This window comes from Pholis gunnellus (genome assembly GCF_910591455.1).
Source record: "Pholis gunnellus genome assembly, chromosome: 12".
In the NCBI taxonomy this organism is placed as follows: Eukaryota; Metazoa; Chordata; class Actinopteri; order Perciformes; family Pholidae; genus Pholis; species Pholis gunnellus.
In genome coordinates this window covers 17,366,027-17,393,927 of record NC_136539.1, presented here as the reverse complement: position 1 = coordinate 17,393,927, position 27,901 = coordinate 17,366,027, and the positions used below count along the sequence as shown (strand labels likewise).

General features: G+C 36.7%; 7 protein-coding genes across 7 annotated transcripts; all 7 read right to left on the bottom strand.

Moving 5' to 3' along the window:
* Positions 1-436: 436 nt before the first annotated feature.
* On the bottom strand, positions 437-1,366 carry LOC306704067 (olfactory receptor 4B13-like; the record flags this gene model as incomplete). The annotated part of the gene is made up of 1 exon (XM_079170278.1): positions 437-1,366. One exon carries the CDS (start codon positions 1,364-1,366, stop codon positions 437-439), a length of 930 nt encoding a protein of 309 aa, XP_079026404.1.
* Positions 1,367-5,641: 4,275 nt separating this feature from the next.
* Positions 5,642-6,571, bottom strand: LOC306704066 (olfactory receptor 4B13-like; the record flags this gene model as incomplete). Its single annotated transcript, XM_079170277.1, has 1 exon — positions 5,642-6,571. One exon carries the CDS (start codon positions 6,569-6,571, stop codon positions 5,642-5,644), a length of 930 nt encoding a protein of 309 aa, XP_079026403.1.
* Positions 6,572-6,662: 91 nt separating this feature from the next.
* On the bottom strand, positions 6,663-20,428 carry LOC306704065 (olfactory receptor 4P4-like; the record flags this gene model as incomplete). Its single annotated transcript, XM_079170276.1, has 4 exons — positions 6,663-6,731; positions 9,977-10,214; positions 10,395-10,582; positions 20,159-20,428. 4 exons carry the CDS (start codon positions 20,426-20,428, stop codon positions 6,663-6,665), a joined length of 765 nt encoding a protein of 254 aa, XP_079026402.1.
* LOC306703993 (olfactory receptor 6C1-like) lies at positions 12,826-13,749 on the bottom strand (the record flags this gene model as incomplete). The annotated part of the gene is made up of 1 exon (XM_079170204.1): positions 12,826-13,749. One exon carries the CDS (start codon positions 13,747-13,749, stop codon positions 12,826-12,828), a length of 924 nt encoding a protein of 307 aa, XP_079026330.1.
* LOC306703991 (olfactory receptor 6C1-like) lies at positions 15,790-16,713 on the bottom strand (the record flags this gene model as incomplete). Its single annotated transcript, XM_079170201.1, has 1 exon — positions 15,790-16,713. The coding sequence occupies one exon, from the start codon at positions 16,711-16,713 to the stop codon at positions 15,790-15,792; it is 924 nt and encodes a 307-aa protein (XP_079026327.1).
* A 1,696-nt stretch (positions 20,429-22,124) lies between the features above and the next one.
* Positions 22,125-23,045, bottom strand: LOC306704064 (olfactory receptor 6N2-like; the record flags this gene model as incomplete). The annotated part of the gene is made up of 1 exon (XM_079170275.1): positions 22,125-23,045. The coding sequence occupies one exon, from the start codon at positions 23,043-23,045 to the stop codon at positions 22,125-22,127; it is 921 nt and encodes a 306-aa protein (XP_079026401.1).
* Positions 23,046-26,226: 3,181 nt separating this feature from the next.
* Positions 26,227-27,174, bottom strand: LOC306704063 (olfactory receptor 6N1-like; the record flags this gene model as incomplete). Its single annotated transcript, XM_079170274.1, has 1 exon — positions 26,227-27,174. One exon carries the CDS (start codon positions 27,172-27,174, stop codon positions 26,227-26,229), a length of 948 nt encoding a protein of 315 aa, XP_079026400.1.
* Positions 27,175-27,901: the final 727 nt, after the last annotated feature.

Genomic DNA, 27,901 nt, shown 5'->3' with positions numbered 1-27,901 from the left:
ACATGCAAGAAAGGCGGTTGTGTGCCTGCATGTCAGGATATATACATTTTGTATGAAGTTGTTTAACAAGCTTCCATGATTAAAGGCACTAATTGCATTACATACAAGATCAGGGCAAAAAACATACATATTAGCAAAAGTGAAAGTTAAATGCTTTGTTAGTAAGCATATATTGAGACCATTCCACATACAAGAAGAAAAAAATGGGACATTCTGCAGACATTTCAGGAAAACTTAAACATTATAACATATCTTGCTAATAAATAGAATTTTTCTTTGACACATTACATTTAATTGCCAAACCAGGGACAGAGGCCGCATATTAGCTTCAGCTAGATGCTGTGTATACATTACAACATTACATCTGTTGCATTACTTCCTTCGATCAAACCAAAATGATAATACAAACATTAGAGTTCAAATTAATTGGAAGCAGTCATTTTTTGTCAACATTCACGAAACCTAAAATTCTGTTTCGTATCTTTGTCAGTTTAAATCCATATATCAGAGGATTCAACACAGGAGAAATGAGCAGGAATTCTATAGCGATGAAGTTTTGAATGCTCTGAGGTAAATCTGTGGAGCCAAATCGCATATACATCAGATCAAAAACTATTACAACAAGAAATGTGAGTAAAGAGACTAAATGAGGCACACACGTCTGCATAAACTTTGCCCTGTCATCTTTGGACCTCACACAAGTTCTAATCATATGCAAATAAGTCCACATTGTGAATAACCCATGACATACATAAATGATAGTTGTTGCATGTGAGAGAATGCTACTTGAAACAGTTTCAGTGCCAGGGCAAGCAAGTTTGAAAATTATCCAGTTCACACAAAAGAGTTTTGGAATTTTTGAACCACATAACTTCAGTGTAGATGTTAGAACAATACTGATGGAAAAGAGGCTGAAAGGTGCGAGCCAGGAGAAACATATCAGCTGAGAGAGCCTCCTCTTTGTCATGACAAAGCGGTAGTGAAGTGGTCGACATATAGCCAGATATCTGTCATAGGCCATAACTGCTAGAATGGATAATTCACAACAAGCAAATGAATACATGACAAAAGCCTGTAAAAGGCATCCTTCATATGAGATCTGATGAGAGGAAGACAGCAGATCTAAGAGGAATTTGGGGTAGAAACCTGTGGTCCCATAAAGTCCATTAATGCAAAAACTACACAACAAGATGTACATGGGTTCATGTAGGTTTTGATCTAAGATAATCATCATGATGATAGAGGTATTCAAAAACAAAATCAGACAATAATACAGTAAAGTGAGTGAAAAGATAGCAATTCTGTAATTCATTGTCTCATTTATCCCTGATAGAATGAAAATTCTTACAACAGAAACATTATCCATGATTTATACAGCAAGTTATCACAGTTTTTAAATATTCAGATGTTACCTGTCTGGTGTCACAACCTACATTAAGTGGTTACAGAGCTAGGCGTTAGGTAGTAAGAAGCTGTCTGCTCTGACTCTGGTCTCCTTCCACACCACTTATCAGTAACAGCTCTGACTATGACAACAACACATTTGGGAATTCAAACTCTGAGTACTGGTCCAGGAACACTTGAATGTGTGTGATTAAAACAACCAGCGTACTAATCTCTCCAGCATGAAAAATAAATAGAAAATCTATTTATTGGGTCATGTTTCAAAAAATCTGTAGTTACATTACAAATGCAAAATATTTATCACATCAAATCTGCCTTCTGATAATAATACATTTGTTTTGCAGAGTGTGGGCAGCTTCAGGTTGCAACCATTGAATATTTTTAAACAAAAATTAGAATAGATTTCATGATATATTACTAATTAATGTATTATTTGATTGAATGGTCACATATGTGCATAGCTGGACGCACACTGTATTTTAAATGACACAATATGACGTTAAAGCACAAAAGTTTTATAATAAGTGTATAAATGACCTGTTTAGCTGGACATACATGTCTTTTGTTCCTGTAGTTTCACATGCAGCTATTACTAGAAGAGGTGTTAGACCATAAGGGTGATTAGGTGCACCATCTGTCAAATTCCTCCTTGTGACAGTAAATACCGTTTTTTCTACTGAAAGGTGATACTCTGCTTGTTGTTGTTAAAACCCTTAGAGACCCACATAGACCAGTTTTTGTCTTTTAATGGGAGGATCTTTGGGGGGCGGGGGATCTTTAGGGGGAGGCAGCAGGTACACAGAATATGCCACATTGAAGTGGGGTACATCATCTGAAAGCTGAGAACCTGAAGATCGATTCGAGAAACAGCTCAGAAATTTCTATAGTTTTAAATCAGAAATAAAAACTGAATAATCAATTACTTAATTGATTTCAATAAATTGTATGTTGGGCCATAGGCACCACAACGGATTTCCTGTTCTACGGCCTGATGTCACAGCATCTATGAAAACCAGAATCACCTTGAACTCGCCGCCGTCCCATCCGACTGGCGTTGGTGAATGGAGGCACAGAAACAACTTTGCTTTTGAAGAAACCCTAGGTCATTGTCTTAACTTTGCTGAACGAATAGACTGTTTTGGGATCCTGAAGGAGGGAACTGATAACTTGTCTGCCCCGTTCTTTCCCCGTTAACGTCGACATTTTGCCGGTCATAAGGAAGAAGAATTCCCTTAATTTCTGAGGAAAACTCTGAAGTTCCGGAGCCGAGTTTTAGCGAAGGAACTCGAAGGACCAACCCGACCGCGACGAAGTCGTCTCACAGTAAGAGGCCTGGTGCCTGAGCATAGTTAGGTCATAATGTGTTTATTACCTTGTTGTGTTTTGTTTAAGTTACTGTATTTTTAGAACATGTTTTTGTGTTTGCTCACAGACTGCCGAGTTCCGTTAGTGCTGTGCAGAAATTATTGTTGTGTTCCATACTGCTGCAGTAGTGTTGTGTTAGATCATCACAGCGAGCTAAGTTGGTAATTGTGACCTCATCAGTTTAACGAACCAAAACCACGGCCGGCTGAATCTAAGTTCGCCAGTCAGGGTTCTGTGTGATAGAGAAGCAGCTTCCGTATTTTACTGCGGCAGTGAGGATCTGCATTGTTTTGAGTGGTTTCTTTTCTTTCTCTGCTTTTACTAACCCCCCCCCCCCCCCCCACACACACACACACACACACACACACATACATACATGCACTTACACACGCACACACACTCTCACCACAGATTGTTTGTTGACTTTAGATAGTAGGCTCATAATTGTATAGGTAGTTGTTGTTAGTTTTAGATATTATTTGATTTTGATCAATGTTATTAGAATTGATTAAACTCTGTTATAATTTAAAGATCAGCTTTCTGTGATTACTTTGTCCATGTGTATTGTGATAATAGCTGGAAATGTGGCCTGTGCTCGAATTCAAATCTTCACGGTTCATTCTAATTGTGGAATAGTACTTTGACTATGGACATTGTGAGTGAACACTAATTATGAGATTCAATTTATAGTTTGGTTATTGGTTCCTGATTTCAGGGTGGTGCCCCGTTGTTATTATTAATAATTGTTAATCATCCTATTGAAATTAATAATTCAATTGGTGTCAATAATTTAGTTTTTCATATTTGCTGATAACCAAACACGCTCCGTTTCGATCCTAGCATTCCCTTTTAACTTCTGATGAGCAAATTGCTGTCGTACGGAGGATTTGTTTGCCGTGTAGCTCGCTAAACCAGTGGAGCTCCGGTCACCAAATAGGGAAAGAAATTTGAAGAAACACATTAACCGCTATGAAGCGATCTCAAGTAAGAGGCTTGTGTCTGGGCAGAGGTCATAGTATGTTTGTAACCTGGTTTTGTTTTGTTTAAGTTAACTGCACTATTTACCTTGTTGGTGTGTATTTTATGGACCGCCGAGTCCCGTTCAGTGTTGTGTAACATAACTATTGGGCCTGTTGCTGCTTTGATAGTGTTGTTCCACACTGCTGTGCTTTGTTGTGTTTAAATCCGCCACGGCGAGTGAAGTCAGTAAATTGTACCTTATTATTTAAACGTTCAGTGCCGCAGCTGCCAAACTCGAGTTCGCTAGTTGAGCTTCTGTGTGATAAATTACTGTACTTTACTGCTACGGTGAGGATTTTCCTTGTAATGAGATCCTACTATTTATTTTTCTTCTTTCCTTTCTTTCCAAACTAACCCACACACATATACACACTCACACACACATACACCATTACGCTTATTTCATACACACGTGGCGTGTAAGTGCGACCTATATTGTGTGTTTTATTCCCAATTAAATGATCATGGCCTTGCTGCCGTTGTGGAGTATTTCATGACGTGATGACTGATCTCAATACGTCCGCCTTCTCGCTCCCCCCTCTCTTTTTCGTGTCTCCTCCGCCAATGTTAAGTTACATGAGAAATCACTCTCGAGCCTACGTCGCCATTTTTTTTTCTTCAAAGAATAGAGAAAAATATTTTATAAATGATACAGTGATTTGGTGATGGTTTATTTCAAGCAATTACTCTTATTTATATTTTGATCCTATTCTTGCCTCGACTGACCGGCTTCCTCTGCTACATACACCTAAGTACATCTTTTTTATCAAGTGTAAGATATGGTGCGCTTAACGTATACTAATACAGTGATTCTTATTGGGTCCATAGAAGGAGACTGCTAACCAAGTGTGGCAACTTAAGGCTGACTGGACTCCTTCGTGGCTGAGGGCGGGAGGTGCTGCGCTGGGAGCTGCGTTTGGGGCTCTTGCTAGCTCCCCCAGGGTGACGACAGGGATGAGTACCAGGTCAGCTGTTGGGGCTGCAGCTGGGGCTCTGCTGGGAAGCTTACTGGTCCAAGGAGCCAGGCTCCAGCAGGAAGAAATGGAGTCAGACATCAACAGTGAATCTCTACCATGAGACATGAGGTGCCTTTCGACACAGCATGTAAATACAATTCCTAATCGGTACTGAACGCCTAGAGTGAATTAAAGTGTGACTCCATAAGTTATTTCTCCATTAAGCAAGGTCTGTACATATTCACACCAGGTCTTATCAGACAAAATAAATGTAAACATCTGTGTGGATGTTTGTTTTTGAAATGTAGTCATGTTGAAAGGATTCTAAACATTTAAGCATTACTTGGATTATTTGTATGAATGGAGAAATCTCATTGTACATAGTAAAACTGAAAGCATGCTCTCCCAAACAAAAGCTCCAACAAAAATATTTATTTCTTTATCTTCTACATCTTCTGATACATGCAAGAAAGGTGGTTGTGTGCCTGCATGTCAGGATATATACATTTTGTATGATGTTGTTGAACAAGTTTCCATGATTAAAGGCACTAATTGCATTACATACAAGATCAGGGCAAAAAACATACATATTAGCAAACGTGAAAGTTAAATGCTTTGTTAGTAAGCATATATTGAGACCAATCCACATACAAGAAGAAAAAAATGGGACATTCTGCAGACATTTCAGGAAAACTTAAACATTATAACATATCTTGCTAATAAATAGAATTTTTCTTTGACACATTACATTTAATTGCCAAACCAGGGACAGAGGCCGCATATTAGCTTCAGCTAGATGCTGTGTATACATTACAACATTACATCTGTTGCATTACTTCCTTCGATCAAACCAAAATGATAATACAAACATTAGAGTTCAAATTAATTGGAAGCAGTCATTTTTTGTCAACATTCACGAAACCTAAAATTCTGTTTCGTATCTTTGTCAGTTTAAATCCATATATCAGAGGATTCAACACAGGAGAAATGAGCAGGAATTCTATAGCGATGAAGTTTTGAATGCTCTGAGGTAAATCTGTGGAGCCAAATCGCATATACATCAGATCAAAAACTATGACAACAAGAAATGTGAGTAAAGAGACTAAATGAGGCACACACGTCTGCATAAACTTTGCCCTGTCATCTTTGGACCTCACACAAGTTCTAATCATGTGCAAATAAGTCCACATTGTGAATAACCCATGAGATACATAAATGATAATTATTGCATATGAGAGAATATTATTTGAAACATTGTCAGTGTCGGGGCAAGTGAGTTTGACAATTATCCAGTTCACACAAAACAGTCTGTCAATTTTTGCACCACATAACTTTAGTCTTGACGTTAGCAGAACATTGATGGAAAAGAGGCTGAAAGGTGTGAGCCATGAGAAACATATCAGCTGAGAGAGCCTCCTCTTTGTCATGACAAAGCAGTAGTGAAGTGGTCGACATATAGCCAGATATCTGTCATAGGCCATAACTGCTAGAATGGATAATTCAGAACAAGCAAATGAATACATGACAAAAGCCTGTAAAAGGCATCCTTCATAGGAGATCTGTTGAGAGGAAGACAGCAGATCTAAGAGGAATTTGGGGTAGAAACCTGTGGTCCCATAAAGTCCATTAATGCTAAAACTACACAACAAGATGTACATGGGTTCATGTAGGTTTTGATCTAAGATAATCATCATGATGATAGAGGTATTCAAAAACAAAATCACACAATAATACAGTAAAGTGAGTGAAAAGATAGCAATTCTGTAATTCATTGTCTCATTTATCCCTGATAGAATGAAAATTCTTACAACAGAAACATTATCCATGATTTATACAGCAAGTTATCACAGTTTTTAAATATTCAGATGTTACCTGTCTGGTGTCACAACCTACATTAAGTGGTTACAGAGCTAGGCGTTAGGTAGTAAGAAGCTGTCTGCTCTGACTCTGGTCTCCTTCCACACCACTTATCAGTAACAGCTCTGACTATGACAACAACACATTTGGGAATTCAAACTCTGAGTACTGGTCCAGGAACACTTGAATGTGAGTGATTAAAACAACCAGCGTACTAATCTCTCCAGCATGAAAAATAAATAGAAAATCTATTTATTGGGTCATGTTTCAAAAAATCTGCAGTTACATTACAAATGCAAAATATGTATCACATCAAATCTGCCTTCTGATAATAATACATTTGTTTTGCAGAGTGTGGGCAGCTTCAGGTTGCAACCATTGACTATTTTTAAACAAAAATTAGAATAGATTTCATGATATATTACTAATTAATGTATTATTTGATTGAATGGTCACATATGTGCATAGCTGCACGCACACTGTATTTTAAATGTCCAATGCATATGACGTTAAAGCACAAAAGTTTTATAATAAGTGTATAAATGACCTGTTTAGCTGGACATACATGTCTTTTGTTCCTGTAGTTTCACATGCAGCTATTACTAGAAGAGGTGTTAGACCATAAGGGTGATTAGGTGCACCATCTGTCAAATTACTCTTTGTGAAAGTAAATACCTGTTGTACTGAAAAGTGATATTCTGCTTATTGTTGTTAATAACCCTTAGAGACCCACATAGACCAGTTGTTGTATTGTCATGGGGGGATCTTTGGGGGAGGTAGCAGGTACACAGAATATGCCACATTGAAGTGGTGTACATTATCTGAAAGCTGAGAACCTGAAGATTAATCTTAAAAACAGCCCAGAACTTTGAATATTCTGTTGTCTTAAATCAGAAATAAAAACTACGTCTTAGAACAATATGATGTAAGTATATGATAGCCATTCCCATGCTCATTTAGGTCTTATAGGTTGTTGCAATATTTGGGTTGATACAATTTGTTACACAGATTTGGTTCTAACAATTTTTATTATTTGAGAATTGATAAAAAGGAGTACTACATTAGCACACCAATGAAAACCATAGCAAAAGTCATGCTGTGATTTGTGATTAAAAACTTTTGACATTTGGAGATCTTTGCAAGTTTTTAGCCATTGGATGGCGAGCACTTGTGTTCTGTAAACTGCTTAGAACCCGCCTTATTGTCATTATACCTCAGATATAAGCTATGCATCCTCTGAATGCCCTTTGTCAGCAGTTTGTGGTTGTACAGTTTCATGAGACTGATTAACCTAGCTATCACAGCAGGTCACTTTATACAGTGATGTCAAGTTTTTAAAAATGGTCTCACTCAGTTAATGGCTACTATGGGGACTACCTATGCTTGCATATGCTCTTAGTTGTAATTCCGAGTTGATTCTACCGCAGATTGTGCTGCTCAGCTTAAACCACTGCCAAGCTCTGGCCTACACGACAGCTCCGAGGTAAACTCAGGGAGCATCCAGGTTGTGTCACAGCCTTGAGTCCGCTCACATCAGCCTTGTGGGAATTGTGGTTCATTATCACACCAAATTAGAGCCCAGAACTGCCCAGCGAGAGGCCAGGCCTGTATAAATTGAGTTAAGCGAAAATCACTTTGCTTCTCAGGCCCAGCGAAACAGCCCTGCAAACAATAACCTCCAAATCTAAACAAAACATGGATTGTCGAGTCCAAATTGTGAAATACCCATGAGACACATACATGAACATTGTAATATATTTTCACACCTGTCTCCACAAATTCTACTTTCCCAGTGTCACAGCATGAATGCTTACAGAAAAAGGGGTTGCACTGTGCTGAAGCTACACCCCCATCAAAGTCTGTTGTCCCTCCACACCTTCTGTTTTAACAACAACAATTAGCACGAAGAATTAAAACTCAAAGCTAGACAACAAAGAGGCCTTGTACGTTCAATTATTTATTTTCTACCTCTCGTGTTTGTGGTGATTCACACTGTTTGGAAAACCTTTTTTATTTACAACATGATTCATAGACTGTTTCATACCCTGATTGCTGACTCCTCACTCCTGTTAACTGGGCCTTGAGGGGGCGAGTGATCAACAACTGCTTCAGTTTGGAATCGTGTTTCCTTTAGGGATTAGGAATTGTTCCTTTCCAGATTGCCATGCCTCAAATGTCGGTCCAGGAGTATTGCTGCTCTATTTTTCCATCAACACTGATGAATATGATCAAGGCTCAATTGCTTCGTGTTTGTGCATAGCAAGTGCATGTGGTTGAATACGAGAGAGAGACAGTGGCTGCGCTCACAGCACACAGGTGTTGGCAGTAAATGTCCAATAAAGGTTACACTTTGCCCCTGAATAAATACTGTAGAAAATACTCCTTAATACCTTAAAAGTTCCAGTGTTTTACTTCCTAGCTGCTGGGCAAAAGTGAAGGGACAGGATACAAAATGTAGATGAATATATTTATTCAGTGCCTTTTTAATTGAGCATCGACCTCGTGTATTTGCACGTATTGTCAAAAAAGGTAGACTCGGAGAGTAAAACGCTGAAGGCCTCAGCTGACACACCTGAGACACAAGCCTGCAGGGAGCCGGTGCAGACAGCTGCATAGATAATCTATCTGTTGCGGGAGATGCATGAGTGAAAAACATGTGACACGATTGCTGTCTAGACGGGGAGATAAACAATTGTGGTTTGTATTCATTCAATCAAATATTACAGTTGATGCAGACACACCTGTCCCAGATCTGCACTCTATAGGGAGCACTTGGTTGAACAAGAAATATGTCTTTATGGGTAGTAAAACTAATAGCCTTAATTCCAGTGTATTTAAAGAAAATGTGATTCATCTTAATTCAGTTATACGTGTACAATGCAGTTATAGAATTAAACATTCAAAGCACAAACGTTTATGTGTATTTTACTATCTAATGTGATGTAGAAACATGAGGATGACGTGTTGGATTATGAGGCAGGAGAATATGTTCTTTTTTTTTTAAACAGAGCATTTTGTCCCTTGAAATGTCTGCATATATTCCTGGTTTACAGAACTGCATTACATGCAGGAACACAACATAAAAATGTCCATTTGGTCATATGACCAATGTAAGACATATAAAACACACACATAACATATTAAACACAACATGTTGGTTGATCTTCAACTAACACTGAACATTGAAACGCTTTGTTGGTCAACAGATATATTGAGGGTTGTATTCGTCAGTAATGTAGAGCAGATTGGGATATTATGCAGACATAATGATCCTCAAATGAAAACATTGCAACTTTTTGTTTCTCACATTAGATTGAATTGGAGATTAACATCGATGGAGGAGGTAATTTTCTTTCAAAGTAAACTAAACCTACAATTCTGTTTCGTATCTTTGTCAGTTTAAATCCATATATCAGAGGATTCAACACAGGAGAAATGAGCAGGAATTCTATAGCGATGAAGTTTTGAATGCTCTGAGATACATCTCTGGAGCCAAATCGCATATACATCAGATCAAAAAGCAATGCAACAATGAATGTGACTAAAGAGACTAAATGAGGCACACACGTCTGCATAAACTTTGTCCTGTCGTTTTTGGACCTCACACAAGTTCTAATCATATGCAAATAAGTCCACATTATGAATAACCCATGAGCCAAATAAATGAGCATTGTAAAATATGCAGTTATGTTGTTTAAAAAGGTGTCAGTGTCGGGGCAAGTGAGTTTGACAATTACCCAGTTCACACAAAACAGTCTGTCAATTTTTGCACCACATAACTTTAGTCTTGACGTTAGCAGAACATTGATGGAAAAGAGGCTGAAAGGTGTGAGCCAGGAGAAACATATCAGCTGAGAGAGCCTCCTCTTTGTCATGACAAAGCAGTAGTGAAGTGGTCGACATATAGCCAGATATCTGTCGTAGGCCATAACTGCTAGAATGGATAATTCAGAACAAGCAAATGAATACATGACAAAAGCCTGTAAAAGGCATCCTTCATATGAGATCTGTTGAGAGGAAGAAAACAGATCTAAGAGGAATTTGGGGTAGAAACCTGTGGTCCCATAAAGTCCATTAATGCAAAAACTACACAACAAGATATACATGGGTTCATGTAGGTGTTGATCTAAGATAATCATCATGATGATAGAGATATTGAAAAACAAAATCACACAATAATACAGTAAAGTGAATGTCAACAGAGTTACTATGTAATTATTTGTCTCGTTTAACCCCGATAGAATGAAAACTCTCACAACAGAAACATTATCCATGATAAGATAAGAGATTTTCCCACCTGTCTCCTCAAATTCTACTCTCCCAGTGTCACAGCATGAATGCTCACAGAAAAAGGGTTTCACTGTGCTGAAGCTACACCCACATCAAAGTCTGTTGTCCCTCTACACCTTCTGTTATAACACCTTTAGCAACAACAACAAATCAAACTGGGAATTTAAATGCAAAGCTAGACAACAAAGTAGAAGTGATTAAAACAAGCCCACTGTGTCTGTATTTCTGATAATATATATGTGTGTGTGATTTTTTTTTGTGACAATTGAGTTGAGCATGCGAGTTCTTTTATTCAGTAAAATCCCAGGTACTGCATGTTTAAATGAGGGCAATAATAGAAAATGCAGTGATCTGAAACACAATTCTCAGGTTTCAATCATTTCAGTCATTTATGTGATACGATAAAGTTAATACAATCTCAAGTCTGAACTTATATCCCTTTGCTGTTAATTCAAATACTGTTTATTTCACAGTTCCACCATGGAGCAGATAGAATCAAAACAGCTGGTGAAGCTGTATCTTGTGGCTGTACAAAGGTTTAGTAGACTAAAAAGATGACACACATTCTGAACATTCTCTAATAGACAGGAACAGACACACAAAATACACATTTGCATGATTTTAAAGATGCCTTCTTGATATCGTGGAACATTTACAGAAGCATTCCATCAACATAAAAATATGGTTGGTTTTCACATGATTAGATACTAATACTACTTTGCTGTTGAAAGTCATAATATTGATGGGGAGGTAATCAAATGAAAAATAGTGTATTTGAGAAATGTACATGCAAATTAAAGTAGCATTGAATGTTTCTTCTTGAGTTAAAATAATATAGAGGTGGTATTTGATTTAAGAAAAACTTAAACTCTAAATCACAGCAATCAAGTCATAACAATACAGATTTTATTAGATGTAAGTATTAGATGCCATGTCAACCTGCAGGTAATGAGATAGAGCAAAGGTAAAACACAAATGTTGTGCCTGCAATGAAGTTTCAATGACAGAAGCCTTTAAAATAATGAGCAAGATTTCCAAAAACAACAACAGAAGTTGATGAGCAATAATTCATATGTTGTGTTGCTGTATTATGTTTTGGGACTTTGGTGCTTCATGGAGGTGAACTTTATTTGAGTCAAATAAAAAAAATAAAATTACATAAGAATAGATGATAACCTTTAGTTCTATTTCATTAGCTTCAAATGTCATTGACTGCTTTCATTTTAGTAGAACAGTCATTTTCCATTCTTGCTGTTCTGTTTATTTGCATGTTATCAAAAAGAGGCTGATGTTTTGAAACAAGACATTAAATACAAACACTAAAAATGAAGTTATGCATGAAACGTTTGTAAAATGATGCATGTAAAACTGGCACAAACTGTTTGCTCCAAATGAAAGTGAAAAGTAGGTTTCAGTGTAAGATATAAACACCCAAAAAAGGAGTAATGTGACGTTAGAGAACAGAACACACACTTGCATTTACCAACGTTGTCATTTAAATACAAAATTCAACTTTTAACTCAGTTGGATAGCTTATAATGTCATTGCCTCACATTTGTCCATAAACATGAATGTTATTTTATTGGGTTGAACAGCTTCTCTTTCAGTTTGTGTTGGTGGCATTTAAAGGAGGCATTTGAAGGTTTGCCTAATTGAAACATATTGTACAAAAACAGTGTTATTTATAATATTAGTATTCAGGCCCTGATTTTACAGACAACAGGCTGTGTTCAGGTACATGAACGTGTCTTTTGGACTCCACTGTGGACAGATAATATTTCCCAACTAATTTACAAGGCTGTCATTGAGCAAAAGATATTTCAAAAATCATTAAAATTACACCTGAGCCTACCTTTATTTCTATTGAAATACATACATGTATAAAGATGATGATTTACACGTGACTGCATAAATGGGCATCACCATAGATGTACTAGTCTGGAGATGTTAAAAATGGTAAAATTCTGTTTCTTATTTGTGTAAGTTTTAAACCATAAATGACAGGATTGATCATTGGGGGGATAAGGAGAAATTCTATTGCTATAAAATTACGGGTACTTTGTTCTAACGGTTTTGAGTTGAATCGCATGTACAACAAATCAAACAACACACACACAACAAAAGAAAGTAAACAGAATACATGTGGAAAACATGTCTGCATAAACTTTGCCCTTTTCTCTTTGGATTTCAGGCATGTTCTGATCAGATAAACATAAGACCAAATAATGAAAAGAAAATGGCTAGAATAAAAAGTATAATTAAAAGCTGGAATAGCAATGTTTGCTATGGAGGCCGAACAAGCTAGTTTACCAATCAACCAATGCACGCAGTAGATCTTTGGTATATGTGAGCCACATAACCTCAATCTTGAATTTATTACTCCACTCATGAATACCAAATAAAAGGGTATAAGCCAAGCAAAAAACACAAACATGCACACTCTCTGTTTAGTCATCACAGAGTGGTACACCAGAGGGCGACATATAGCGACATATCTGTCGTAGGCCATGAGTGCTAGAAGAGATAAATCAGCACATATTGAAGATTGCAACACAAAAGCCTGCAGAAAACATCCGACATAAGAGATGACATGAGTGGTAGACAGAAGATCCATGAGGAATTTGGGGTAAAAGCCTGCTGTCCCGTAAAGTCCATTGATGCACAGGTTACAGAGGAAGATATACATGGGCTCATGGAGCTTTTTGTCCACAATGATTGTCACAATAATGGTCAAATTTACCAGCCAAATCACACAGTAACACAACAAAGTCAGAGCAAAGAGGATAACTCTGTAGTTGTTTGTCCCACTTAAGCCTGACAGAGTAAACATAGTTATTACTGAAACGTTATCCATCATAACATTTTACAGTTTTGTGTTTTTTACATGTTAATGCCATAGAGAGAAGATATTGTATTTGTAAACCCTACTAAAAGTACATACAGTTCTGTGTCCATCCCAGGGTCTGAATTTTTGATATCTGTTCACAGCAACAACAGATTATGAACCACTGAATATGGGGATTCAACTAGTGAGCTACACATCACTGATTGGATTGTCCAATCAGCGTGTTGGAACTTATTCCATGGGAACGGATGGAAGAATTGCAGTTGTCGTCATTGCAGCCGTAAACATGTCTAAAAAAAGGAAAATACTATATTTATACATTTGTGTGTGTGTGTGTGTGTGTGTGTGTGTGTGTGTGTGTGTGTGTGTGTGATTTCTTTTTTAGTGTGAAGACAATTGAGTTGAGCATGCGAGTCCTTTTATTCAGTAAAATCCCAGGTACTGCATGTTTAAATGAGGGAAATAATAGGAAATGCAGTGATCTGAAACACAATTCTCAGGTTTCAATCATTTCAGTCATTTATGTGATACGATAAAGTTAATACAATCTCAAGTCTGAACTTATTTCCCTTTGCTGTTAATTCAAATACTGTTTATTTCACAGTTCCACCATGGAGCAGATAGAATCAAAACAGCTGGTAAAGCTTTGTCTTGTGGCTGTACAAAGGTTTAGATGACACACATTCTGAACATTCTCTAATAGACAGAAACAGACACACAAAATAAACATTTGCATGATTTTAAAGATGCCTTCTTGATATCGTGGAACATTTACAGAAGCATTCCATCAACATAAAAATATGGTTGGTTTGCACATGATTAGATACTAATACTACTTTGCTGTTGAAAGTCATAATATTGATGGGGAGTTAATCAAATGAAAAATAGTGTATTTGAGAAATGTACATGCAAATTAAAGTAGCATTGAATGTTTCTTCTTGAGTTAAAATAATATAGAGGTGGTATTTGATTTAAGAAAAACTTAAACTCTAAATCACAGCAATCAAGTCATAACAATACAGATTTTATTAGATGTAAGTATTAGATGCCATGTCAACCTGCAGGTAATGAGATAGAGCAAAGGTAAAACACAAATGTTGTGCCTGCAATGAAGTTTCAATGACAGAAGCCTTTAAAATAATGAGCAAGATTTCCAAAAACAACAACAGAAGTTGATGAGCAATAATTCATATTTTGTGTTGCTCTATTATGTTTTGGGACTTTGGTGCTTCATGGAGGTGAACTTTATTTGAGTCAAGTAAAAAAAATAAAATTATATAAGAATAGATGATAAGCTTTAGTTCTATTTCATTAGCTTCAAATGTCATTGACTGCTTTCATTTTAGTAGAACAGTCATTTTCCATTCTTGCTGTTCTGTTTATTTGCATGTTATCAAAAAGAGGCTGATGTTTTGAAACAAGACATTAAATACAAACACTAAAAATGAAGTTATGCATGAAACGTTTGTAAAATGATGCATGTAAAACTGGCACAAACTGTTTGCTCCAAATGAAAGTGAAAAGTAGGTTTCAGTGTAAGATATAAACACCCAAAAAAGGAGTAATGTGACGTTAGAGAACAGAACACACACTTGCATTTACCAACGTTGTCATTTAAATACAAAATTCAACTTTTAACTCAGTTGGATAGCTTATAATGTCATTGCCTCACATTTGTCCATAAACATGAATGTTATTTTATCGGGTTGAACAGCTTCTCTTTCAGTTTGTGTTGGTGGCATTTAAAGGAGGCATTTGAAGGTTTGCCTAATTGAAACATATTGTACAAAAACAGTGTTATTTATAATATTAGTATTCAGGCCCTGATTTTACAGACAACAGGCTGTGTTCAGGTACATGAACGTGTCTTTTGGACTCCACTGTGGACAGATAATATTTCCCAACTAATTTACAAGGCTGTCATTGAGCAAAAGATATTTCAAAAATCATTAATATTACACCTGAGCCTACCTTTATTTCTATTGAAATACATACATGTATAAAGATGATGATTTACACGTGACTGCATAAATGGGCATCACCATAGATGTACTAGTCTGGAGATGTTAAAAATGGTATAATTCTGTTTCTTATTTGTGTAAGTTTTAAACCATAAATGACAGGATTGATCATTGGGGGGATAAGGAGAAATTCTATTGCTATAAAATTACGGGTACTTTGTTCTAATGGTTTTGAGTTGAATCGCATGTACAACAAATCAAACAACACACACACAACAAAAGAAAGTAAACAGAATACATGTGGAAAACATGTCTGCATAAACTTTGCCCTTTTCTCTTTGGATTTCAGGCATGTTCTGATCAGATAAACATAAGACCAAATAATGAAAAGAAAATGGCTACAATAAAAAGTATAATTAAAAGCTGGAATAGCAATGTTTGCTATGGAGGCCGAACAAGCTAGTTTACCAATCAACCAATGCACGCAGTAGATCTTTGGTATATGTGAGCCGCATAACCTCAATCTTGAATTTATTACTCCACTCATGAATACCAAATAAAAGGGTATAAGCCAAGCAAAAAACACAAACATGCACACTCTCTGTTTAGTCATCACAGAGTGGTACACCAGAGGGCGACATATAGCCACATATCTGTCGTAGGCCATGAGTGCTAGAAGAGATAAATCAGCACAGACTGAAGAGTGCAACACAAAAGCCTGCAGAAAACATCCGACATAAGAGATGACATGAGTGGTAGACAGAAGATCCATGAGGAATTTGGGGTAAAAGCCTGCTGTCCCGTAAAGTCCATTGATGCACAGGTTACAGAGGAAGATATACATGGGCTCATGGAGCTTTTTGTCCACAATGATTGTCACAATAATGGTCAAATTTACCAGCCAAATCACACAGTAACACAACAAAGTCAGAGCAAAGAGGATAACTCTGTAGTTGTTTGTCCCACTTAAGCCTGACAGAGTAAACATAGTTATTACTGAAACGTTATCCATCATAACATTTTACAGTTTTGTGTTTTTTAGATGTTAATGCCATCGAGAGAAGATATTGTATTTGTAAACCCTACTAAAAGTACATACAGTTCTGTGTCCATCCCAGGGTCTGAATTTTTGATATCTGTTCACAGCAACAACAGATTATGAACCACTGAATATGGGGATTCAACTAGTGAGCTACACATCACTGATTGGATTGTCCAATCAGCGTGTTGGAACTTATTCCATGGGAACGGATGGAAGAATTGCAGTTGTCGTCATTGCAGCCGTAAACATGTCTAAAAAAAGGAAAATACTATATTTATACATCTGTGTGTGTGTGTAGGTGTGTGTGTGTGTGTGTGTGTGATTTCTTTTTTAGTGTGAAGACAATTGAGTTGAGCACGCAAGTTCTAAATGAGGGCAATAATAGAAAATGCAGTGATCTGAAACACAATTCTCAGGTTTCAATCATTTCAGTCATTTATGTGATACGATAAAGTTAATAGAATCTCAAGTCTGAACTTATATCCCTTTGCTGTTCATTGAAATACTGTTTATTTCACAGTTCCACCATGGAGCAGATAGAATCAAAACAGCTGGTAAAGCTGTATCTTGTGGCTGTACAAAGGTTTAGTAGACTAAAAAGATGACACACATTCTGAACATTCTCTAATAGACAGAAACAGACACACAAAATACACATTTGCATGATTTTAAAGATGCCTTCTTGATATTGTGGAACATTTACAGAAGCATTGATCAACATAAAAAGCTGGCTGATACTCATACTGTTGAAAGTCATAATATTGATGGGGAGTTAATCAAATGAAAAATAGTGTATTTGAGAAAATGTACATACAAATTAAAGTAGTATTGAATGTTTCTTCTTGAGTTAAAATAATATAGAGGTGGTATTTGATTTAAGAAAAACTTAAACTCTAAATCACAGCAATCAAGTCTATTTGATACTACGCCGCTGACTACTATACATATTTATTTCCGAGTTAAGGTCCCATGGTGGTCCACTGGCAGGGAGGAGACTTCGCCTGTCTGTTGCGTGTGTTTGTTTTATTGTAAGAAAGTCAAAGATAAAATTATATAAGAATAGATGATAACCTTTAGTTCTATTTCATTAGCTTCAAATGTCATTGACTGCTTTCATTTTAGTAGAACAGTCATTTTCCATTCTTGCTGTTCTGTTTATTTGCATGTTATCAAAAAGAGGCTGATGTTTTGAAACCAGACATTAAATACGAACACTAAAAATGAAATTATGCATGAAACATTTCTAAAATTATACATGTAAAACTAGTGACATGGAGCTTTTATTCTGACTGACTAAAGATTTGGGAAAATGTAAACTGTAAATTATTTCTTCTTTTATTTCTACCAGCCTGGTTGGACCATTTTACAAAATGACAGCAAAGTTTATCTTAAGTCTACAATTCACAACCTCTCAACACAAATGTCAAAATAACTTGTATAGCACATGTATATAAGCTAAGACATTTATGAGAACGATTAGATGATAACAACAAGTATAATTAATTTCGACTCTGAGGTTAGTTGACATTTGTGAGCTTGGTAACTGTTTTGCAAATTGTTTTCTATATGTTTTTTTCTTTGAGCATTTCTACTAATTACTCATTCTTAGTTTTACCCACAGAATAATATACGACCGTAGTCTAAAAACAATCACCACACAGAGGGGCACGTTTTCAAATCCCATGTACAACAAATCAAAAATCAAACACACAGCACACATTGCCAGAAACCGTTTGACTAATGTACCGTGCTTGCTCACAAAGCTAAATGTAGATGTTAGCTGACCGACTTGAGATAGGTCTGGAGTTTAATCTACAATGAAATATTTCACAACTCTTTTTTTCACCCGTTAACTCAATGAACTTTTCATGTGTCTGAATTGACAATGAAAGGCTGCTACACCTCACATATTCTTTGAAAATGAGTGCGAAACACTGCCTCAACAGCTCTGATCATACGTTTTAATGTGTTCTGCCAGAAAGGGATCTAACTGAGATATCAAATCTAAAATCCCCAAATAGTTCACATTATGTGGGCATGCCAAGAGCTCATAATGACGTCTACAAGCCAGTGCTCTTCCCCTCAACAACTCGTCGTATACAACATCCTAGAATATTGCCTCACATCTAAAGTCTGTTTTATTAGGTCTGAGTCACATTACATTTTGTGATCATCTTAGTAAAAAATCAGGCAAAGCTGACCAGTGCTCTGTATGGAAGAACAACATGTTCACACACGGATCTGCTAGGAGAGAAACAACACTTTTTACAGGGTAAATAGATCACTGCTTTAGATATTCAGGTACAGCTACTTCAGCGTGCTTTTGAATGTTGTGTGTACAGCAGCTACTACTTGACAAATGGTCCCCAAAGAAACAGCCGTTCTTCAACACACTCTGTTTGTGTGTGTGCTGCTTTTTCCTTTTTCACTTTCACAGCCACTTTCAATACTCTATTACTCATGCAAAATAAGCACATCGATGTCAAACAAGTCACATGTTTTATGATAAGATACAGATTTATTGAAAGCCACATACGGTTGAAAAAATATAAAATGTGACAAACATTGGAAGAAACATTTAAAACATAATTGCAAAGATCAATAAAGGTAAATTCAGTTGATAATTTCTCTGAACTGCTTTCTGTGCTGTGTTGGCAATTTTGTACTGCATATGTCACAGTCTAAGGATTAACAATATTGTTAGACATATTGAGTATTTCTCCCAAATTACATACATATACAAATAGAAGTTTCCTTTCTGCAGACAAACTCATGAAATTATTCTAAAAAAAATATTTTTATTGCGCAAAACATTTTGAATGCTGTTTCTTATTTGTGTCAATTTGATACCATATATCAGGGGATTGACAATTGGAGGAACAATGACAAATTCCATTGCCATAAAATTCTGGGCATCTTGTGATGCATCTTTTGAACCAAATCGCATGTACAACAAATCAAAAAGCAAGGAAACAACTACTACAACTAAAGAGAATAAATGTGGTACAGATGTCTGCATAAATTTACTCATGTCCTCTTTGGATTTGAGGCATGTTCTGACCATGTATATATAAGACCAACAAACAAACATACAATGGCCAAAATAAAAAGTATAATTAAAAGCTGGAATAATAATTGTTGCCACAGAGGCAGAACAGGCTAGTTTAGAAATTAACCAATTAACACAGTAGATCTTTGGTATATGTGAGCTGCATAACCTTGATGTTGCTGTTGTTACTGTACTCGTGAGCAACAGCAAAAAGGGTATAAGCCAAGCAAAAAACACAAAAACACAAACTCTCTGTTTAGTCATCACAGAGTTGTACACCAGAGGGCGACATATAGCCACATATCTGTCGTAGGCCATGAGCACTAGAAGAGAGAAATCAGCACAGGCTGAAGAGTGCAACACAAAACCCTGCAGAAGACATCCGGCATAAGAGATGACATGAGTGGTAGACAGAAGATCCATGAGGAATTTGGGGTAAAAGCCTGCTGTCCCGTAAAGTCCATTGATGCACAGGTTACACAGGAAGATATACATGGGCTCATGGAGCTTTTTGTCCACAATGATTGTCACAATAATGGTCAAATTTACCAGCCAAATCACACCGTAACACAACAAAGTCAGAGCAAAGAGGATAACTCTGTAGTTGTTTGTCCCACTTAAGCCTGACAGAGTAAACATAGTTATTACTGAAACGTTATCCATCATAACATTTTACAATGTTCTGTTTTTAATACTGAACAGAGAGATTTTGCAATTGTTCGACCTGAACCGTGGGAGAAAAAAAGGTGCATCCTCCTCTGTGCCCACCTATCCCCTTACATGATGGGTAACCAGTTGTTTATATTCTCTCATGGCAGTAACCCTCAATACCGTTGTTAACAAGGGATTTCAAACACCCAATCAGGGATGTGGCCACATTTGTCTGTGGATCGAAAACAAGAAAACACGTAATTTTCCTTTTTTGACCCAGAAAAAACTGAATTGTTAACCGTTTTTTGTTTGTTTGTTTTCTGGATTGAACTAAATACTTGAATGATCAGATGATACAAATACCCTGACATTAACGTCAAATACAGCAATATGACATAAATATATTACATTACATGATGTTGTGACTTTCTAACTAATTGTTTCAGAGAGAGAGAGAGTTTCAGAACGACTTTTAAAAACATGGAAACATCCTGAAAATGTGTTCTCATTTTCTGTAAGTCTGGTAGCGCTTCGAATTAGACGGGCCGAGAAGGAGCAACTCAGCTACGGCACCTTGTTTACTAAATCTTCATTTAAGTTGTGATGACTCGCATGAACTGTATTTAATTTAATTTCCTGTTTTGTCTGCCCCCTATTCATTGAAAGTCATCACAGCAGCTTCCACTTGACTAATCACACAGTTTCTTTTCAATTTATAATAACCAAAAATAGTTCGAATTTCTGTAGTAGAATTTACTAGAATTTTACTATCATTTTGTGTTGTTTTGGCGGTCCCTGCAGACAAAACGTGGTAGTGTTTCTGAGCCATTTTACTGCAGCATGGTCTGTCATTCTACCTCACTCTGTCCTGGTTCTGGTTTTCCCGTGACTCCCCCAGCAATACAGCCTGCTACTTGGTCATATTTGTCTCTCCTGCTTCCTAAGTGAAAATGTCTCTACCTTCACGCCAATTTGCAGAATCTGAACTAGAAACCTTCTACTCTCCAGGTGTCATGGTCTGTGTGTTTTGAAGGAGTAGTATTTGAGATGATATCAAGTGAAGATTAAATCAGTACGTTTAGTCACAGTGCATGTGATAGCAAGTTTAAGACAACTGAATTGCATTTCATTTCTAAGAGAATACATTGATACATGTATGTACAGTTTGTAAACAAATAAAATGAATATCTTACTATACAAGTATACAAAATAATGCTATATGATAAGGCCATGTCTTGTATTGTTTTCAAAATGAAGCAAAGCTAATTAAGTCCAACACTTTCCCCATTCTTACTCCACCTGAGGTCCTAAAAATGCAGATACGTGTCATGTAAAAGTAAGGTTTACTGTTGTTTTGGAAAGTAACAGGTACGGAGATTCACACGATTTGTAACATTTTATGTGACAACAATGTTAAATATTTAAATATTAAATATTAAATATCTTGTGAACAATAAACACGTGGCCATAATATTCTAACAGTCAGATTATTTGGGAAACATATGACATCTATAATCTGATCCCTGTTTCTTTTAGCTTTATTGTGAGAGATAATCAAAATGTCAGATGCTTTTTTCTTTTTAGCAGTAATCCTTAGCTTCTGTAGACTGATGTGTTCCCATAGTCTGTGTTTATGAAATCACACGCATACATAAACTGTGACGTGGTTTTAGCTGATCCTTATTCAATCCCACAATAACATCTTTAAAATGTGCTTTCTAATTTCTGGTAATTTAAGGCCATACACAAGAGGATTCAGAATTGGAGGAATAACAACAAACTCCAGTGAAAGAATAACAGACATATATGGATTTATCTCTTCTATATTGTATCGGCTCAAGGCAATATCACTAAATGATACGAGAGAATAAATCACAAAGGAAACAACATGTGGCAGACAGCTCTGTAATACTTTCCCTTTGAATTCTGCCGAGCTTTTCCAGCAAACAAGTACAATTCGCAAATAGGTGTACAAGACATAAATAAGGGGAAGTGAAGCTGTAGCAGTCACAAGCATACCTACAATGTTGTTGACAGCCGTGGAAACACATGATAATTTTGTTATATTCCAAATGGCACAAAAAACTTTTTGTATCTCATTACCACATAAAGGAAGCCGGGAAGACAAATAAATGCAGACTGAAATAAAAAAGGATGGACAAATCCAAGCAAATACTGCCAATTTCCAAACGGTTTGGGATGTCATCTTTCTGTGATAGTGTAAAGGATGGCATACAGCAACATATCTATCATATGCCATAATGCCAAGAATAGGGAATTCATAGGACGCATATGTGTATATTACATAAATCTGAGTGAAACAAGCAGGACGTGAGATCATGTGAGTATCAGACAAAAGGTCCAGGAGAAATCTGGGAAAGAAACCAGTAGAACCATACAGAGAGTTGACAGATAAACATGCAATAAACATATACATGGGCTGGTGTAGTGTTCTCTCTCGGAATATCACCAGTATTATGACAAGATTAGCAGATACAATAAAGCCGTAGATCAGGAGGCAAAAAACAAAGACAGGGTAGCGGTAGTATCCAATGCTCACAAACATGGTGAGGTTAAAGTAAAAGGAAACAGTACTGTTTTCCATTCCACTTACAATAAATCAGCAAAAGGGAAAGTACAAGCACTTATGTAATAAAATGTTTTAGTACAGGCATTGTAACATAATATCATATAATATTGGTCGTGCATACAGCAGTTTCACTATACTTACTGAACTAGTGGTCACAACTTCTCAGGTGTGTTGTACATTTTGCTCGTGGTTAAAGCTATAGACACACCAGAGGTGTAGCTAATGGGAGTCTCTTATGTTGTCTGGCTGCACATGCCATCACAGTTTCTGTACTCTAGAGAACTGTCGGGATCTGGCAGGAGCTTGTTTGGTTATCAACAAGTATGAAAACTAAGTTATTGACATTAATACAATTATTAATGTCAATAAGATTATTAACAAATATTAATAATAACAGGGAACCACGCTGAGATCAGGGACTAATAACCAAACTATAAATTAAGTCTCATAATTAGTGTTCACTCACAATGTCAATAGTCAAAGTACTATTCCACATTCAGAGTGAACAGTGAAGGTTGAATTCGAGCACAGGCCACGATATCCAGCTATTATCACAATACACATGCACAAAGAATCACAGAAAACTTCTCTTTAAAGTATAACAGAGTATATTTACTTCTTACAAAACTAATCAAGTAAATAATATTATAAACTAACAAGTACTATACAATTACTCACAGGCTTAATATTATTTCAGTTAATGCATGTGTGCTTAGAACCGCAGAGTAGACATACTGGGGTAAACCCTTTTGTTTTGGGTTGCTGCTACTTGACTTGTTGGTGTTTAACTTAACTCCAGCAACATTGTCCAGATCAACTTTTGCCTTGTTTGTCACAGCGCCAGATGAATTTGCTCAGGATTAAGACCTACTGTACATGGGGAGATGCAAAGTGTGCCCCCTATTCATTGAAAGTCCTCACAGCAGCTTCCACTTGGCTAATCACTAGTAAGTATTGTGTTAGCTGTTATACTTGTTCTGATGTCTGTTAGTGTGAGACCAGGTCAATTTGATTAACAGTATACGGCCCTTTCTCAACTTCACCGTTAACAGACCCTCTCTTGGTTGATTTTGACACCCTGTTGGTGTCATCCAAGGTTCCATCTGTTTGACACGCCGCACTCCTTTTCATGGTCTGGTCTTGCTGGAACGACACAGGACTGGTAAAGTGTGAGTGTGTGTCGGTTGTGTTACCCATGACCGTTTGCGCCAGCATACAGGTACACTGAAGATGCAGTCATAAAACGGCCTCCGGTGCTTTCAGTCTTTCATGTATGATGAAAGAATGTATCAGAGCTCCACAAACTAAGTGCAATCATATGATGTCAAGGAATGAAGATTTGTCTAGACCTATTTAGCCAAATAATTTATGGTTGATTGGAAAACCGTATCTTATTAAACTAACACATGATCGCTGTTACAACATAATGCAGGCCAACATATCTGAAATTCAGAAACTTGTGAGGTTAACTTGAAATTGCTCATGAGAGTTGTTAAATCTCTGTGGACATTCAATGGCTGTAGTTAATGGTGGCGTTTCCCTGATTGTTTTATACTTGAAATTCTGTTATACAAATAGTTTTTAATAGCTTTTGCACTCAGTGAGTCTCATGAAGACTGACAATAAGATTGCAAATTCAACAACTCAATATACTGAACTGTATATAAGATAAAACATTAACTTTCTTTAACTTATTTAGTTCTGCTTTCAGTTGATAACTTGTTCGTGTAAATTAGTTTTCAGACTGGCTCTCCAGAGTGTTGTTGTTTTATTAATTGCCCTCAGAGGAGGGTAAAGTTAATGACCTGTTGACCACGTTCTACCGTAATTACTGCATGTACTCTCTTTAATAATAACAGTTACAGTATCCCCTCTGTGGTACTCATGATTGAAGTGAAACTCTTTTACATCTTTTGGTGGTTTAGAGTTAAAGTCACTGTTAAATGAGAATAAAACACTATCAAACATTACATTCTGAATCATTTAAATTGTCCTTTAATCATTTAAAGCATCAAATCATTTCTTTAGCAGGACCAGCTTACAGCATTGACCACTGGATCTTAATTAGCTGGCTGTAGCATCCCTGTTCCCTGAGGCTTGTTGTTTTCCACTAAGGCTCGCCAGGGAGGTCACAGTAATGGTACCCATTACAGCAGCCTTTCATCAGCTATGGAAACGATAGGCAAGTCACTCTGGAGATTAGAAATTACATCACTGGCATTTTATCATTATGATTGCAATATTCTGACAATTCATCTCTCTGAGGCATAAGGTACACACACATACAAAACTTTTACAGTTCACTTCGATGCCACCTTATGACCTTTTAAACTTAAAGTTCACCAAGTAACAGCCATTATTTCAGTTTTTGAGCGAATGTAACAAAAACACATAGTGGTTGAAGTTTAATTTTTCTCCCCACTTTCCCTCTTCCGCTGTAAGACACGGGTAAACACAATAACAGAAATTTGATGAAATTTGATTTCATCATACTGTAAAGTGTTTGTTATTTTGTCTTACCCAAGTATTTTGCAAAAAAAGAAACACGATTAATTATTATGAAGGTTTGTGAAGCAAAGTTTTCCACCAAGTTTTCCACCATGATGAAAATAAAGAGTATCCACTCGTTTGAGTGTGCAGAAGCCCTGTCTATAATAGATGTTATCAAAATATCATAAAAATGATAAAAGCTCAATGCTCCTTTTATTTGTAGAACAAGGACAAAAAAGACCGATTGTCCACAACATTAACAAAACCAGAGAGTGAATAAGTACAATATTGTCAAAAAAAAGTCGTCTATAGACTCAAATTAAATCAATATCAGATGCCAGACACATCTCAATATTATATCATGTAGTTCACTTGTTGCAAATCTATCAAACTGACATCAGTTGCACTCTCGGAAATCTCCCATAACAGTTTGAAAACTGGTCAGGGACCAAAGATTAATACAGATCTTATTATTCTTATGACAGTTTTTCCTTTGAGCTCTGCTCCTGGGAAATAAACTTTGTGATCTTCCTGTTTGAAATTAAGTACTTGATTCAGGTGCTCACATACCTTCATGTATCGGTTCATGCATTTGATGTCTGAAACCTGCTTGTTTGATACTAAAATGTGCAGGATTATAGAAACTGCCTCTGTACACAGACCACCAACCAGTACGGTGTTTCAGACAGGACGGTAATTCTAAAAATCAAGCCTTCAGTCTCAACTTAAATCTTTCACCTGCCATCATACACAAAGCCACCATTCTGTATCGAATTTTAGACAGGATGAGTCCATATATTAAAGGGTTGAGAATAGGGGGCATCATGACAATTTGTATGGCCATGAAGTTCCTCAGACTCTGTGGCACAGATACTGATCCATACCTAGAGTACATAACATCAAACAGCAAAGCAACAGTGACATTAAGCAAACATAACAAATGCGGCACACATGTCTGTGTAAACTTTCTCTTGCCCTCTCTGGATTTTAAAGCTGATCTTATCAACCGCACATAAGACCACAGAATGAAGAGGAAATGTGCACAATAGAAAGCAATGATAATCAATCCGACAATGTTGTTTGCTGCCGATGTACTACAAGCAAGTTTGACAATTGACCAATTCTCACAGTAGAGTTTATCTATTTTGGAGCCACATAATTTCAGTGTAGATGTCAAGGTTATAACCATAACTTCACAGCACAAGGGTACAAGCCAGGACAAACCAATTAAAACTGCAATCCTTCTCACAGACATTACTGAGTGATACTCCAGGGGTCGACATATAGCCACATATCTGTCATAAGCCATAAGAGCTAAAACAGACAAATCAATTGTTGCATAAGTGTATATAACAAAGACTTGCAAAAGGCATCCTTCATATGATATGATTTGAATATCAGACAGAATATCAAAGATACATTTAGGATAAAAGCCTGCAGTCCCATAAAGTATATTGATGCAGAGATTACATATAAAAACATACATGGGTTCATGTAAGTTTTGATCCAATATTATAGTTAAAATAAGAGACACGTTTACCACCACAATTAGACAATAACAAAGTAAAGTGAGAGAGAAAAGTGTGATTCTGTAGTTGGCAGTGGCGCTGAAGCCAGACAGAGAAAAAAGAACGATATTAGATGAATTACTCATTTTGCAGTAATGCTCCAAAACCCAAAGTGTCAAAGTTATAAACAGTAATTAGAAGACCGGATGCAATGCTGTAAAAAAAACAACATTCATTATTAGCCAGGAATATGCTCTGTGTATGTTTCAACAGCATGTCCAAATGTATTAGTGTTGCACAGTGACATTTATAGTTGGATGTTAAAGGGGACTCCCTCTCTACTGCAGGCATATTATTGGCTGGCATCACAGAGGTAAAAAAAATATGTTGTTTTGAAGATTTTCTTTATTGAAGTATATTGAAGACTAAAGAGTCTACAAATGTCACTGAACTAATTCATGGCTAAAAGTCTTTTTTTGTTTCATCAGAATTTTTAATGCACAATAACATAATTATCCATCGTTCATCGCGGATCAAGCTGCACTTGACCGGCAGACAGCAGGACACAGCACAGGAGTCCGGCGGGACGAGAGGAGGTGGACTCTGTGCTTACATCATGATGCTTGGTGCTCAAACACAGTCAAAGTGGATAGACAATGTTTTCCTCATTTTAACTGCCATAAAGTTATTTATGTCATTGTTTAGTATGTTTGTTTACCTGTTGTTATTTTTAAGGTTTGTTTTTAATGCGAATGGGTTTTTTGTTTTGTATGAAAGGGGGGGAACTATTGTTGCGTGCTGTGTTGTACTGGGACATGTTTGACCGTGGCACAGTGACAGCAGGAGGGCGCGAAGCGCCATAAGTCAGTCAGT